Consider the following 17254-nt stretch of genomic DNA (forward strand, 5'->3'; position numbering starts at 1 on the left):
GCCTCCCCCTCTCTTCCTATTTATTCCAGAACCCTCACCCCATCCCCCTCTCTGATGAAGGGTCGAGGCCCGAAACGTCAGCTTTTGTGCTCCTGAGATGCTGTTGGGCCTGCTGTGTTCATCCAGCCTCACATTTCGTTATCTTGATCTCTATGACCATGTGATTCACATCCCGATGCATTAGTTCGTGATCCTGAAACCCTCTGATCCCATGTTTCTGTTTTAGCAATTAGACCTACACCAGTTACATCTGTTCCCCATAGTATCAACTTTATTACAAATCATTTTAACACTTATATTATGAGACTTTTGTTCTTTTTAATTGCTGTTCTTTTGATGGACAATATTCACTTAATCAGTAGTCTGATTAAACACCTTTTCTTCTCCCACTCAGCTTGTCTTCACTGAAGTCATTAAACTGTTCTCGTGCATCAGCTTTTTTGTTTGGATTTCTACCTCTCCCTTCACCTGAACTAACTTAGGCTCCCAGTCTTGATCTAAAACTTCTCATCATTGTATTCACATTCTTCCGTGGTCCTAATTATTTCTGTAGTCGGCAATTCCTCCTTCTCTTTGCAATCTGCTACTACCTCACAAACCTCCGAGATACCTACTCACAGAATAGTGGTTTCTAACGTCCCTGATTTTAAGTGCTCCACCATTGGTGGCTGTGCCTGATTTTGCTTAATCCCTAAAGCTTGAACTCTTGCCCTGCACCTTTCTGTATCTCACTTTCCTCCTTTGAAACACATTTTAAATGCTTTTGTCCTAGTTTTTGGACATCTAACGTAATATTTCCTTAAGTGGCTGTGTCATAATTTGTTTTATAAATATCCCATGAAGCAGCATAAAATGTTTTATATCATTGAATGACCCTATATAAGTATAATAAAATGTGAGGCTGGATGAACACAGCAGGCCAAGCAGCATCTCAGGAGCACAAAAGCTGACGTTTCGGGCCTGGACCCTTCATCAGAGAGCCTATATAAGTATGTTGTTTTTACAATCTGCAACATCTAGAATATATTTTATACATCAAATTATTATGCCTGGAATGTACTACTTGAAAGGGCAGTGAAACCAGATCCAACAGTAACTTTTAAATCAGAATTAGATAAATACGCGAAAGGAAAAATTTGCTGGGCTTTGGGGAAAGAGGTAGTGAGTGAGACTCCTCTGTGCTGCATCATTCTTTGAAACATAATTGGTTCTAGCCTTGTCAGCTTCACTTCAAAAATGAGAAGACTTGTTCTAGTTTCTATAGCAACCTGATGAGCTTGTCTGTATTCCATAGAATGCTGATAGTTTGTTATTACAAATAGTATTATTCTGCAGCTTGCAAACATTCCACTCATTTTAATGGAAGGTTTGAATATTGTCCTGTCTGTCTTGGTTATAGTAAACCCAGCTGTGCCTGTTCCTAATGATTGCACATTTCAAACATTCACAATCAAAAGTCTCAAAAATTCTGACCTTTATCTCATCCGTGTAACTGACCTACAGCTAATTGGTGGTGGAGGTTTAACTGGCAGTGAGCCTGGAACCAAGTTAAAGGACTGGCTTTTTTGTGGCTGCTTATTTCAGCCAAGAGATTAGCAACTCATTTCCAGATAATCCAAACAGTCTGCATGTGGGTAGAATGAGAATGTATACCTAGAAATGGAAGGCCATCAATATGGACTCAGTATTGAATTCAATAATTTTAGTGACTGAATACCTTCTTCCATGTCCTTTACCCACACCCACACTCCAGGCCTTGTCATTACATAGACAGTTTTCAGCAAATCCAAAATATTTTCAACTACTTTGGTCCCCATTATCACCTTTGTGCTTCCTTGGTTTATCATTGTTTGCCTAACTTTCTTTCTGTCCCTCTGTGATCCATCTCCACCTATCCTCTCACTCCTTTGTCCCCAAGTCACACTCCAACCTTCAGCATATATACCATCTTTTTCCTTGCTATTGCTAGTTCTGCTGAAAGCTCACTGGACTAGAAACATTCACTCTGCTTTCTCCCCACAGATGATCCCACTCCTGCCCAGTTTCTCCAGCAATTTTAGTTTTTGTTTCAGATTTTCGGCATCAACAGTTCTTAGCTTTTTAACAGAAATGGCGGTACCTCCATTGAATTTGACCAGCAAGTAGGGTTTAGAATGATTCCATTATTAGTCTCTCAGTGAGGCTGCAGTAACAAGAGAATGGATTTGCAGCGTGAGATGACTATATGATCAGACATCCACACAGTGGTAGCTTTGAACCCTTTATCCATGTCAGTTCCATTTACGTCTTTCATCTCCCACTGGTCTGTCAGAGATTATGCAGGAATGACTGGATGCTAAGGAATTCTCATAGGTAGTTGTGGAGCTTGAAAAACACATCTCATTCACCCTGTCTGTTAGAAAAAGGTATTCAATCCCTAAAATTATTGAATTCACTGTTGAGCCCATATTGATAGTCTTCCATTTCTGAGTATAGATTCTCATTCTACCCATATTCAGATTGTTTGGATTATCTGGAAATGAGCTGTTAATCTCTTGGCTGAATTAAGCTGCCACAAAAAAGCCAGTCCTTTAATTTGGCTCCGGACTCACTGCCAATTAAACCTCCACCACCAATTAGTTGTAGATCAGTTACGTAGATGAGGTAAAGGTCAGAACTTTTGAGATTAGGTAGCAATTAGGTAGGTTGTCATGGGGTAAATCCCACATTATGTAAATAGGAGAAGTTGCTGATGACAGCAACAACAAGGGAGAGCCCTTATCAGAAGATACTCTTGCACAAAGTTCTGTTCAGCTGGATGGTATCATCCATAAAGCCAAAGGGAATAGAAACAGAAAGAGGACATTCTGCCCTCAAGCCTGCTAAACCAGTAAACAGGATCATAGCTGATCTGATATTCCTCATGATAACCCTAGATTCCCTACTGATCAAAAATCTATCTATCTCAGCCTTAAATATATACAAGGACTTTGCCACCACAGCTGTCTGTGGCACGGTGTTCCAAAGACTCTTAATCCTCCGAGAGAAGAATTTCCTCCTTATCTCAGTTTTAAATTGACACAGATTATGTCATCTGGTCCTCGACCCTCTCATGAGGGGAAACATCCTCTCAGCATTTATCCTGTCAAGCCCTTTAAGAATCCTATAAGTTTCAATGAGTTCACTTCTCATTCTTCTAAACTCCAGTGAGTACAGTCCCAACCTTTCAATCGTTGCTCATAAACCAATTCCTCCATACCAGGGCTCATCCTAGTGAACTTGCTCTGAATTGCCTCCAAGGAAAATGATATTCTCCCTTAAATATGGGCCAAGGTGACTGAGATGTTAAGGTGATGATCTTGGTGTGTCATGGTGGCTCAGTGGTTAGCACTGCTGCCTCACAGCACTAGGGACCTGTGTTCAGTTCCACCCTTGGGCAACTGTCTGTGTCAAGTATGCACATTCTCCCAGTATCTACGTGGGTTTCTGCTGGGTGCTCCAGTTTACTCCTACAATCCAAAGATGTGCAAGTTAGGTGGATTCGCCATGTCAGATTACCCATAGTGTTCAGGGATGTGTAGGTTAGGTGTGTTAGCCATGAGAAATAAAGAGTAGGGGGATGGTTCTGGTTGAGATGCTCTTCAGTGGGTTTGTGTGGACTTATTGCGTCGAATGCCTGTTTTCATGCTGTGGAGATTCTACAAAGAGGATCAAAACTTTTCACAGCACTCCAGATGTAGTCTTACCAACACCTCGTACAGTTACAATAAGTTCCCTACTCTTATACTCCAACTCGCCTTGAAGTAAGGGTTAATATTCCATTATCTTTCCCGATTATCTGCTGCAATTATGTGATAGCTTTCTGTGTTTCATGCACAAGTACCCTCCAGTCCCTTTGCTTTGCAACTTTCTGCATTTTCTCTCCATTGAACTTGTACTCTGATCTTTTGATCTCCCTTCCGAAAAGAACAACTTCGCATTTTCCTGTGTTACACCTTACTTGCTAACGTTTTGCTCACATACTTAATCTTTTGTATACTTCCCATTGCTGTTCCAGAACAATGCCCTCAACAGAAGAATTGGCAATTGGGCAGGAAACAGCAAGTAGGACCAAGGAGTTTCTTTTTCAGTTTGGCAACCCATGACCAGTGGCATGGGTTTTCCACCTATTTTAGTTTTGTCTGCAAATTTGGTTACTGTACATTCCTTGCTTCCTCAAAGCCATTAATATATATTGTAAACAGTTATGTCTCCAAAATTGATTCCTGTGGAATGCCACTGGTCATGGGTTGCCAAACTGAAAAGGAACTCCTTGGTCCTACTTGCTGTTTCCTGCCCAATTGCCAATTCTTCTGTTGAGGGCATTGTTCTGGAACAGCAATGGGAAGTATACAAAATTCTGTCAGCATTTCTAAAGGGACTGTGCTCTCTTGGAGAGGAATTACAAAACTCCATGACTGGCGTGATTGCTTCGGTATCACTGGGCTTTGCTCTGATATTCATTTTTGTAGAAACAGTTTCACAAAGAATTAGAGATGTACCTCCACAGTCCACTTAGTTTTATTTTTGCCTCTGGCCTGCAAAATGGATAATAATCTTGAGGAGCATGAATGGATTGGGTAGAAAATAAGAAAAATGAGTGAACAGATGGAGGAATTCTTGAACGTTGAGATGCGTTGGTGGGTGTGTGGGACAAAGGGTGGTGAGCAGGAGACTCGGCATTGTGCAGTGTAACTTGGCACATTCTGGTTGTCTGAATCATACCTAGATGAGCCTCTCACAGGTTTCTCAGGCAGATAGGCAAAGGGGCAGGTAGAGTGACCACAGCAGACTGTTTCTCAACCTTCTCTGAGGATGCAAGGCAGCAGTTGATTTCCTCCTCCTGCAGTTCCAGTCCTCTTTGCAGAACTAGATGTGGCAAGATTTGGCACACAACTACTGCCTTGTACACTCAGACTGATACATAGAGAAGAGTGGACTCAGATATGTCCATGCACTGGAACTGCATTTCTTCTTAACGAAAAGCTTGCTGATTGTGTGTTCTTGTGCCAATTGACTCCAGCAATATCTGAGCTCTGTAATGGTGATTGGATTGTCCACTGGTGAGAGCAGCCATGCCTCAGATAGCAGCCTTTATCTCTGCAGTCATTTTTCTTATTCTGTCTGTTGTGTAACAATGTACGGGAAATTTGAGTGTTGCATTATGAAGGTGTCCCAGAATGTGCAGGTATACAAAATAGGAGCAACAATAGGCTATTTGGATCTGCAAGCCTGCTATCCATTCATTAAAATCATGGCTGAAGTCATTGTGGCCTCAGTTCCACATTCTTGCCTATCCACGATAACCATTGACACCCTTGTTGGTCAAGAACCTATCTACCGTACCTGAAAAGTATTCAATGACCCTCCTCTGTCGCTCTGGTGAAGTTACCAATTAATGAACGTGCATGACCTGCAAATACATTAATAAAAGAGTCCCATCACTTGCCATCGGGAAGCATGATTTTCTTTCAATCTGCAATCAACTTGCTGCCACGGATTCAGCCTGCCCATCAGAAAACTGACTTTTGGCCTCCTCCATAATTAACTGTCCCTCCTGGCTTGTTCCTGAATGAGGGAGCTTCACACATTTACGCCTATATATGTATATGTATACATATCTCCGCTGCTCTCGTGAACCGCACGCATCTGAGAAGAAGACAGCTGCTGTGCTTAATCCCGTTGGTACTCTTTGTTTTGCTTCTCATCAGAGGAATCTGGTGCAGCTGTATCGGCTGCTCCCATGATGTAACAAAGGCTAGTAAACAGGGAAGTACAGATCAAGCTGAGTAAAATTGAACGTAGCTGAGGTTCAGATTCAAGTTTGGCAGCCGTGGAAATTTAAATTACACGAATAAATCAAGAATTGAAAGCTCATATCAGGAATGTAGATTATGAAACTGTCAATAACTTTTCCAAAAATCTACTAATTCAGTAATGCCCCTTTGGGAAGGACATCTGTCATCCTTGCCTAGTCTCACCTATTTGTGACTCCAGGTCACAGCAACATGCTTGCTTCTTAGCAAGCCACTCAGTTCAAGGGCAATTTGGGATGGGCAAGACATGCTGCCTTGCCACCAATGCTCAGATCCCATGAAAAAAAAGAAAAGTGGCTTCCAAAATTTCTCTCCATACAAGTTCTGTGAATAAAAGGCTTCCATCCTGTAAAAGATGTAATGTTAGTTGTAGCTGTGGTTTCAGTACAAGGGCTTTTCCAGACAGTCAGTTTCACAGAGAGCACTCCCTACTGTGCTCTCACCTTGGTAATTTCAAAGTGTATCTGTCAGCGTGGGAAACCCATGCTCAGGCTGGTAAAGCTGAAATGCTGCATTAAACTTTCGCTGACAAAATTTTTGACAAATTCAAATAATGAATCCACCATCTCCATGAAGGTCCCTGCATGTTAGCCAAAGGCCATGTTGGAGTACGCATGATCATGTTAGCTTTCAAACATGTTGCCATTTGTTTGTTGATTAAACACCTGACCTTTATCTAGCCCCCCCACCACTACTGTTTACAGGATAAATTTCTGCTTAAACTGTCATTGTACTACATTGATTTAGATGAAATAATTACCAACAACAATAATTATCGATTATTAAAAATGTTTACAAAGAGAACAGACTTTGATTTTAAGTTGAACGAAATCAATAAACTGACAGAAACCTGATTTAAATTATAGAGTCAGTAGCGAACAATAATGCTCATCAACCATTACACATATACTTGTCAAACAGCACAATTCTGTCTGCAGTGGATCTGCATGAAGGGGTCCCGAACCATGTATCTTCACAACCAATCAGATGGCAAAGCCCATAACAGGATTTCATAATATTCTCATTCTTTACTGGTAGCAGGATGAAGGGATTTGTGGGACTTCACCAGGATAGAAAGAAACCTGATTGTCCAAGGCAACATTGTGTGCATCTGTGCAGTTTCTTATTCAATAAATCTGCAGTTGGTGTTTTTCCATGCCAAGAAAATTATCCTGGTAAAAGCCTTTAATCATGGCATAGTCACAGTCTCTTTATCATGCACAAGTCAAAGTTATTTGATGCTTTTGCTCATAATTAGAGAGGAAAATGGGTTCTTCCTCTACAGAGTAACTGACAGTCCCCTCCACAATTCGAGAAAGCTGTTTCAGATGTGAGAGCCTGCATGCCCCTTAGAGCCACTAAGATCCACGACAGTAATGCCAGCAGTTTGAATCTGCATGGCAGTGACCTGGACTTAATTGGAACCGAATGTAGGCTTCATGGCCTTCCACCACAACACTGAAACATTGGGTAGCTTTGAGGACTTCAGTGGTTTTGATTGGAAGACTCGCAGCAGTGGGTGAGGCAGCTGCCATCAAATGCTCCAATTCCACTCCCTCACCTTGTGTTGCTTCCTTCAGTAATGGATGGGCTTCCCCTGAATAAAAAAGGAAGTCAAATCTTTCTGATTATGGGGCACCATGCTGGCTGATGTGCTATGACCTCTGAAATGAACTTGTGTGGACAAAATTAAGTTCTGGAGTGATGTCACCTTGATCAACTACATTGCTGATATTTTGGTTATTAGCATATCTAGTAATTTAGGAAAGATACTGTGGAGTAGCAATATGTCAGCAAGTAGTTAGTGCTTTTAGCAGAGTAGGAGAGCAAAGAAAATTGCCAAAAAAACTATGCTAATGTATAAAAACCAGGCTGAATAGCAATAGACCAACTATTTAGAGCAATATAATAGTCTCCATTTACATTACAGACATTTCTTATCCACTGCCAAATTGATTAATGGACACAAAGGAAAATGAGTCATCACATAAAGTTCATCTTATTCTGGGGAATGGTTATTTTATCTGATTACCAAGTTTAAAAATGGAAATTGCCAATTAAACAATTAGTCACATAATGATGTCAACATTTAACAGTTTATTAAAAAGGTAAGATATCACTGTGAAAGCGATGTTTGCAGTTCACACCATAGAAGGTGTCGTTCTGTGATAGCAGGAACTTCCTAGCAGTCAATGTATCACCTCTCGATTGAAAACTGAACTAGTGATTACAAATGGATGATGAAAAAGAGTTTGTCTAAATATCTGATCTGAATGGATTACACGTCACAAAATAAGGAAGAAATATATTCTAAAAGTCAATGATACCAATTTACCATTTTAGAATATATTAACAACATTCAAGATAAATAAACTAGAAGCCCAAAAGAAAAAAAGATCGACCTTAAATGAATAAGAATAAAAAAAACTGCAATGAAACATGTATAGACAGAGGATGAGTATTGATTTACTAAAATGAAAAGAAAATGTTAAGGACATGTGATTTATTTCTGTGCAGTAAGTTGGGGCTGCAACTTTTAGATGGTTCGTTAGGCAAAGGCTCCATCTGCCAATGCAGGAAAATGTAAACAATGTAATGGCATTAGTCAATAAAGAACAGAGCAGTTCTCCCAGTTCCTGCCAATTATTTAACCTATAAGTATCACTGCCAAAAGTAGAACATTTGTACCATTCTTACTTAGGGATTCCAAGAGTAAAAATTTCCCTTAAAGTCTGAACAATGTGGGTTATGGCAGGAAATGTATCAGAATCACATGAGGCCTGTCTCAATGTTGGGAGCAACTTGCTCCATCTCTAAACTGAGCCCCAAGCATGGAGGCAAGATTCTTGCTAGGCATTCTCAAATTGCCGATTTAAGGAGGTTATTGCATACTAATATTGTTATTAACTGCAATTCTCATCTTTTTAATATGCAGTTTCCTATCCTGCCACCCAACTGAGCAAGAACTAGATGCTGAAAATTCTCGATATGGAAGTCAGAGCGGTCCGAGAGAACTTCGGCCTACCGCTTGCTCCAAAGGACCTGCATGTTGGACACCCGGCATCTGGGGCATGGGCCCTTGGCACCCCGTGTCCACAGATGCTGACGTCTGATATGTCCCAGCCTATAAAACCCTCGTGGCTCGTTTCTGATCAAGTTACAGCATGCTTCTGAACTTTAATGCTGCAAATTGGGGTGCAACATTAATTGAAATTGAAATGCTGCAGTCAGGACACTGTGCTTTCAGCGACGTAACCCAGCTCATGGACTGGACAGGCTGCATCTCTAGTCTGTCCACTTGCTCACTTTGAGCCTACCTGGGTGCTAACAGCATCCCTGCCTTACTTTGCCTTGCTACACCTTTTTGTACTTTGGAGCTGCTGTCTTGGCTTGCCATTTAATGCAGATACAAAGCCAGAAAATTTGTCATGTTTGTCCTCTACCCTCAGTCAGTTTCAAGGGAGATTTCCTTCAGCCAGGGAATCAAGTAAAGGCAGCATCTGTTCCCAGCTCAGGGTCTTGGACATTGTCGGTCACCCATTCATGGGAGTCACAATCAGGTTGTTCTCCACATAAGGGGCAAGGAGCTAAATGTTGGGTAGCTCACAATCTGGCTTGCTTCAGTCCTTTTGTGGGCTGTTTTCCTCCTGCAGTGGGAGAGAGGCAGGTGTTAAGGAAAGAAATTGACTGGTATAGCTTTCCTTTCTGATGCGGATGGGTAAGTGTTCCATGTGAGTGGGTAGGCAGTGCAGAGGGCATACAGTGTTTGTTGTATTGAATGACAGTGAGTCGGGTAAGATTTTGCAGGAAATAGCGAGCACGGTATAGCATGATCCCTGATGAGAAGAGGGTGCAGTAAGTGTCAGGCATCAGAATGATGGTGGCACTTAGCTGGTGGAGCAGTAAAGTTCATTGGTGAAATTACATGGTGCTGATGAGAGCACAGAAGGAATAATGTGTGCAGTTTTGGTCTCCTTATTTGAGGAAAATCATTCTGGCTATGGAGGAAGTGAAGCAGAGGTTTTCCAGATATTCCCAGGATATCAAGACTGACATATGAAGAGAGAGTGGATCAGTTAAGACTTTATTGACTGAACTTTAGAAGCATGAGGGCATATCTCATAAAACGTCATAAAATTATAACTAGACTAGTTAGGTTAATTGCACGAAGGATGTTCCTGATGACCAGGGACTTCAGAAGCAGGAGTCACCAAGGATACAAGGTATGCCATTTAGAACTGAGATGAGGAGAAATTTCTTCAGCCAGAGTGGTGATGCCATGAAATTCTCTGCTAAAGAATGAGGTTGAGATCCAAACATTGAATGTTTTTGAGAAAGATTTAGATATAGTTATTAGGGCTAAAGGGATTAAAGAGTAAGCAGAGAACGTGGTGCTGAGATGGATGATCAACCATGATCATATTTAATGGTTTACTCCTCCTCCTAGTTTGGACATTTCTAAAACCATTGGCTTTTTTCCTACAGTGCTGTATATTTCTCCTGATGACTGAGAGTACACTGACCCAAGTGGCAACCTCGGACCAGGCTGGCATGGTCTCCTGGGGAAAAGAATGTCCCACCTCTGCACCAGTCCATCCGCTGGTACCTCTGTGTCCCTTTTCCACAAAGTGAGACATTAATTTCCCTTTGTTTGCCATATCAGATGTGAATGTCACAAACTTTGCAGAGCAGATCCAGACCGATAGTGTTTGACTGACTGCACAAGCATCTTTTTTTAACAATGATATTGGTGCCAGGATTGCTGGCTGATTCTGAGGTTTCCCAGCAGTGGTGACCTGTTTCAAATACGGCAAGTGGTAAAATGGGGCTAGAATTGGGTGAGGGGAGAGCCGTTGGGGTCGGGGGCAAGTCTTGAATGAACTGCATTTGGTCATATTTGTCAAGAGATCTTGCATACCTACCTCATGATGTCAAACTTCAATGAAACTCAACAAAACTGACATTCTGCCAAATAAACAGACATAAGATGCAGCCCTTTTAGCTTTCAATCAGCTTCTACACTTATTCACTCTATGATGTGGAGGTGCCGGTGTCGAAATGGAATAGACAAAAAAAAATCAGAAATCACACGACACTAGATTAAAGTCCATCAGGTTTATATGTAATCACAAGCTTTTGGAGTGCTGCTTCTTCATCACATATCGTGTGACTTCTAACTTTGTTTGCTCTAGTCAGTAATGACCAGGGCTCCAAAATGTTATGTTTTTTGGCAACCACTTCATATGTACCAAGATCATGAAAGGCATTGTATTGTGCAGGTTGTTAATTTGGAACAGGCCTCATTACCTGTGTACAATTAGTGAGTAAGACAACTTTTAGAACAAATGTGTATAAGTCTGACACTATTCCCTTGTAAAATGATCACTCATTAATTGTCAGCCCACTTTACATTGCACAGGCATCATATTTATCATGTAATTCATACTTCAACAAAAATGTCTAAGCAAACACAAATTTCCATTTATGCTAGAGAATTCATTTGGCATGGATTATAAGTATGAAATGAAGTCAATATTATCTGAATAGCAAAGGTATGTTGCTAAAGATTTTGGGGATATACAGTAAGGTGAACCACGAAAATTACAGATAGGAAACGATTTGTGCATCACACCACATGCAAATCCCAAGCCACCGAGGGCTATGTTAATCTCCTGGGAGAACCCAATAAAAAGGTCATATTGGGACATTAAACTGGAAAGATTCTCTGATTCCATTGTGTACAAACTAGCCCAAGGAAGCATACTTCCCATGATTGCATGATATTCTTAATAAGATGCAGGTCCTTTATTGCATGTTTGCATCTCGTATGGCACTTGCTGATGGAGGGAACATTTTTGCTTTGGTGCAGGGAAAGCTTTTTGTATTGCACTGTGTATGAGTCTGCTTTTCCCAATACTACCATCAACTCATTGGTTTGGTCCTTTCTTGCATTATTTTCATAATCTTGCGGCACATTTCAAAAAGATTGACTAAGTTACGGAATTTATGCGAAAGTACCATTAGTTTCCAGATGAAGGGTCTAGGCCCGAAACGTCAGCTTTTGTGCTCCTGAGATGCTGCTTGGCCTGCTGTGTTCATCCAGCCTCACATTTTATAATCTTATATTAGTTTCCAGATGGTCATGTTGTAATAATGAACTGTACATTAATGAATTAATTTCATTTTTTTCCAGATGCCTGAGCAACTACACCAATTAGCCATGAAGAAGCTGTGAACCTTACAGAAAACCTGCAAGGATTCCTTCTTTTACAGACTTCTTGAGCTTTCATGAGATTGTTGTACATAACTGCATAAACTTCAAAAGTTGATCATTTGATTCTGAATCAGTTTTGTCTTATGTGTGATGTAATGTAACATAAAATCAACATCAAAATGGCTTCAAAGGTCTCATGTTTATATATTTTAACAGTTGTTTGCTGGGCAAGTGCTCTTTGGTACTTGAGTGCAACTCGTCCTTCATCTTCTTATGTTGGGCACAGCTCATTCTCCCGTATTGCAGTTGAGCGAAAAAATTTCAGCTTTACTAATATTCGAACTCGTTCCCTGAATCCACATAATTTCAATTACCTTATTAATGAGCCTAACAAATGTGAGCAACTTAGCCCTTTCTTAGTGATTCTCGTAAGCACAACACACAAAGAGTTTGATGCAAGGCAGGCCATAAGGGAGACATGGGGAGATGAAAACAACTTCAAAGGAATACAACTGGTCACTTTATTTTTGCTTGGAAAGAACACAGACAATGTTTTGAATGAGATGGTAGAACAGGAGAGCCAAATTTTTCACGACATTATTGTGGAGGACTTCTTGGATTCCTACCATAACCTTACTCTGAAAACTTTAATGGGTCTGAAATGGATAGCCAACTTTTGTTCAAAAGCGAAGTATGTAATGAAAACTGACAGTGATATTTTTGTCAATATGGACAATTTGATCTACAAATTACTGAAACCAAACACAAAGCCACGGAAAAGATATTTTACTGGCTATGTTATTAACGGGGGGCCGATAAGGGACATTCGCAGCAAGTGGTATATGCCCAGAGATTTATACCCCGACAACAATTACCCACCATTCTGCTCAGGCACAGGATATGTCTTTTCTACAGATGTGGCTGAAGCTATTTACAAAACATCTCTTCATACTAGGATGCTGCATCTTGAGGATGTCTATGTTGGACTATGCCTGCGGAAACTTGGCATTCATCCCTTTCAAAACAGTGGTTTCAATCATTGGAAGGTTTCATACAGTTTGTGCAGGTATCGTAGACTTATTACAGTGCACCAGATATCTCCTGAAGAAATGCAGAGGATTTGGAATGAGATGTCAAGCAAAAAACATCTTCGATGCTAATTGTACAGAAGTACATGAATGATTTACAAATGCATTTTGTTGCCACTCAACCTCCAATCAGCAATCTATGTTGATTCACTACGACAGTGAAAATGTTTTTACAGCAGAAAAGGAGCTTAAACTGCTCATAATGGCACCCACTGTCACAAATATAAATACTGAATAATTTATCCTAACAGTTAATGACTGCAATTACTATCATAAAGAGTGATTAATTGAAATGCTGTTGTTTGTTTGTTGGACTACACATTTTAAGTAAATCAAAAAGGCTGGGTGTATGTTTTAGTTTATTTAAAAATAATTCATCGTGTATTGATATGTGTGTCAAGGGATAAACAGTGCTATTGCTAGAAGTGATATTTATTATACATTTATTGCTTATATAATTGTGTTACTTAAGAGGAATGTGCGATTGGCAAGATTTTCAACTTAAATTTACCTTGCGGTAATTAAGCGTTTCATATAATTTCAACTAAGTAAGTGATGAATGGATCAGAGAAAACTGATACAAAGTTGAGTTTAATTCAGGATTGCAGAACTCAATCATTCTGGTCAACTCATCCAGGATAGTATAATTTGCTAAACCTGAATAATATCCATAATTTTTTCATTCCTTGTACATGGGAAGTGCTGCCTTTCTTTTTGAAAAGGATGCATCTGGAAACCTTGAGTACATTATCTTACCTGGCCTACAGAATGTACAGGGTATCATTCTGCTAAAATATGTCAGATTATAGTTTTATGAAGATAAACAAATTGTAATGTGTTTGATTTTATTGACATTGAGTTATTGTAAATGGTGTGAAAATAAGTGTTTTAAGTGTGGATTGGATAACAGATAATTGAGTGATTTAATAGTTATATTGTATGTATATGAATATTGAGAGCATTAACTTTGACCAACGTTAAAACTGTGCTGTGAATTTGTGTTATGGATTCAAACATTTACAATCTTGTAAATGGTTTGTCATATTAAATTGAGGACGATTTGAAGAATTCAGTGTTCAAATCAAGCTTAAAAATTGGCATTCATATGCATAACAATCTGTAAGTTTTTATACATACAAAAGTGAGAGAGCTTGAATATCTTAATCATTATGATATCATAGTTGTCTCCTCTATCAAGATGACTAGTAAAAAAGCTATGAGCACAGATTTAAATGTTACAATAAGTAATAATTTAGTAAGCATTTCAAGAAATCATTTTCAGTGTTCAAGTTAAGGTGTGGTTGAATTGTGATTTTGAGTTTGAATGCATATTTTTGCGATGTGAACTAAATTAAATTCAAATTTAGAAGGCTGGAATTGAATGAATGTAGAGCTGACTGAAAGCCAGTTGTTGTAAAGTGGTGTGGTATCTTTGTAGAATGCTGTAAACTCATCAGTACACGTATTCTCAAGTGTAAATTAGACTTGTTCTTGTTTTTCACCGTTTGAAAAGAAAAACAAATTGAAAATGCCCGATGGGTGCTATATTTTGTGTTTGTATTTTTTAGAAAAGTTATATAAAGTTGATTTGGTTGCAAGTGGCGTTTTTCAAACCTAGAAATGTAGGTTTCTATAATTATTCGATTCAATGAAGTAATTAAATTATTTAATTTACTGATTTTAATTTAATTGCAATTAATTTCAGAAAGAAGAGAATGCATGCTTCTAAAATTAAAGTTTCGGGGGAGAGCGATGTTTAGCAGCTATTTTTGTTAACCAATTGACTGCTCAGTATATCAATCTTAGCATTTCTGGCATATTAAACGAGTAGCTGAGTTAAGTACCTCAATGTCACAGCATTTCATCTATTTCAATACTTTCACTGAAGCTCTGTTATCACATAGCTTTTGAAGAAGCAGAACAGCTCAGATGGCAAATTCCAGATCTGTTAAGTGCATTTCCAGAACTTGCTGTCTGATTTGCTCATAATAACTGTGATCACAATCAGCTTCAATGTTATTAATTACAAAGCCCAGCCTGCATTTTAAAAAAATGCATCAGCGAAATGAAACCAGTCCTGCTGCCACATGCTTAATTGTCTGCACTTTAAAAAATTGAGATTGAATTTTTAAATGAATAAGTATTAAAGAAGTATAAGCCTTTCATCTTCATTATTGCATTACAGTCATCTATGGTACATCATGTTCTCAAGGGTGGAAAAGATCACTGAGGATCATTCTTTGCCATGCATTGAGGAAATTGTAATTTGGTTTAACTGTGCAAAAGTTTACTGAGGGACAGATGATCCTGCTTTAATCTTAAAATGCTGGGAGGATAGTTTAAGCATGAGCAGATAACAAGCACAATTTGTAACAGTAGAACATAGTTAAATTGAAAATCTGCAGCAAGATGAGAAACAAGATGTTTTTCTTCTATACAAAACTGCAAGGAAAACTTGTTTAAAGCAAATATTGATGAATACCTAGTAACCTTCATGCTTTGATTAAAAAACTAGTCTTGGCAGTGGCAAAAACAGCATGGCCTAGATACCTCACGCCCCAGTTTTAATCTTACGTGTGTAAAGAAGCAGGCACTTCAGAGCCCAATAGAGTGTGCTTATTTAATTCATAGGCCAATTTCTATTTTTGGTTGAGTAAGCAACTGATCAAAATGCATACCTTGTATATGATAGTCAGTTCTCAGAATAGCCAAGCCACAGGTCCATAAAGGGGCAACTGGAGGCTGCCACCTGAAAGGTAAGTTTGAAGCTATGTCCTGAGCTAAAAGAGTTGGAAGAGTGTTTTTACTGGCTTCAAAAGAAAACTGAATGCTGTTGCTCATTCATACAATGCCCTCACATAAACCATAAATTTACCTTCCTTGGGTACTCCGGTAGGCCTGCATCCCAGCTGGCCGATTTTACTCCCTATCAACCACCCTCCCCATCCGCATCATTGTATCGCCATGCCCACACCTGGCAAGCTGTGTCTAAAGCCAGGAAAGGTTCTGTTAATAGGAGTTAACACTACAGAGGTTGAAGGAAATAATTGCCAAGATTCTGTCATCAGTCTCCTGAAGCTACAACCAGATTGCAGTTTGGTTACAATATATAGGCTATGTATTGCATACACTTGCACAAATCATATGACAATCAAAACTTTAAATTATTTGACTAAACTTACTAAAAGGCAGCAGGCAGTGAAGAAGGCAAGTGGTATATTGGCATTCTTAGTAAGAGGATGTGAGTACAGGACCAAGGATGTCTTGCTGTAATTGTACAGGAACTTGGTGAGACCACACCTGGAGTACTATTAAGAGAGGAAGGATATTCTGACAATAGAGGGAGTGCAACAAAGAGAGAATGGATTGATTCGGACTATATTCACTGAAGTTTAGAAGAATAAGCAGGGATCTCATAGAAAACTATAAAATTCTAACAGGACTAGACAGGATAAAAACATAGGAAGGATGTTCTTGATGACTGGGGAGTCCAGAACCAGGCATCATTGTTAAGGATATGGGGTGGACCATTTTGCACCGAGATGAGGAGAAATCCCTTCTATCAGAGATGTTGCGCCTGTGGAATTCTCTGGCACAGGAAACAAGTGAGGCCAACGCATTGAATATTTTCAAGAAGAAATTAAATATTGTTCTTGGGGAGAAAATGATAGATGATCAGCCATGATCATATTGAATGATGGAGCAGGGCTGAAGGGCTGAATGGCCTACTCCTGACATAATAAATAATTAACATCAACTTTATTCAAGAGCAACTGAACGATGGTAAAGGTGATGAATCAAAAGTGATGTTTTACATATTAAGCATTTTCAGATTGCAATTATATCATGGTAATATAAATGAATTTAACATTTCTGATTTGGTTTTGGAGAAAGGATTTGATTCTGCATACTGTTTTCCATTGTGGCTACCTTTATGGCAGAATCATTAATCTTTAGTACAAAATGAACCTATGTTATGTGTCTCGATGCTAGTATCACATCAGACCTATTTATTCCTAATTTTATTTCCCTACTTTATTATATACCTTAAAGATGAGGTAGACAAGTGCAACAATATGCACCTTACATGGAGTTGGGGTGCCAATGAGATCAGCCAT

At 39.3% G+C, this 17254-nt stretch overlaps 1 protein-coding gene across 9 annotated transcripts in view; it reads left to right on the top strand.

Annotated features, from left to right (window-relative positions):
* Positions 1–14820, top strand: part of b3galt1b (UDP-Gal:betaGlcNAc beta 1,3-galactosyltransferase, polypeptide 1b) — a 106425-nt gene extending 91605 nt beyond the window's left edge. For 8 of the 9 annotated variants that reach the window (XM_048535363.2, XM_048535364.2, XM_048535367.2 and 5 more), the window contains one exon: positions 12028–14820. In XM_048535363.2, the coding sequence (XP_048391320.1) occupies positions 12228–13208 (981 nt within the window). In that variant the 5' untranslated portion in view covers positions 12028–12227 and the 3' untranslated portion in view covers positions 13209–14820. Of the gene's footprint in view, positions 1–8769; positions 10463–12027 lie in introns of all 9 variants that reach the window. The other variant, XM_048535362.2, reaches the window with a different exon arrangement.
* The last annotated feature ends 2434 nt before the right edge of the window (positions 14821–17254 follow it).

Source organism: Stegostoma tigrinum, chromosome 7 (assembly GCF_030684315.1).
Source record: "Stegostoma tigrinum isolate sSteTig4 chromosome 7, sSteTig4.hap1, whole genome shotgun sequence".
NCBI lineage: Eukaryota > Metazoa > Chordata > Chondrichthyes > Orectolobiformes > Stegostomatidae > Stegostoma > Stegostoma tigrinum.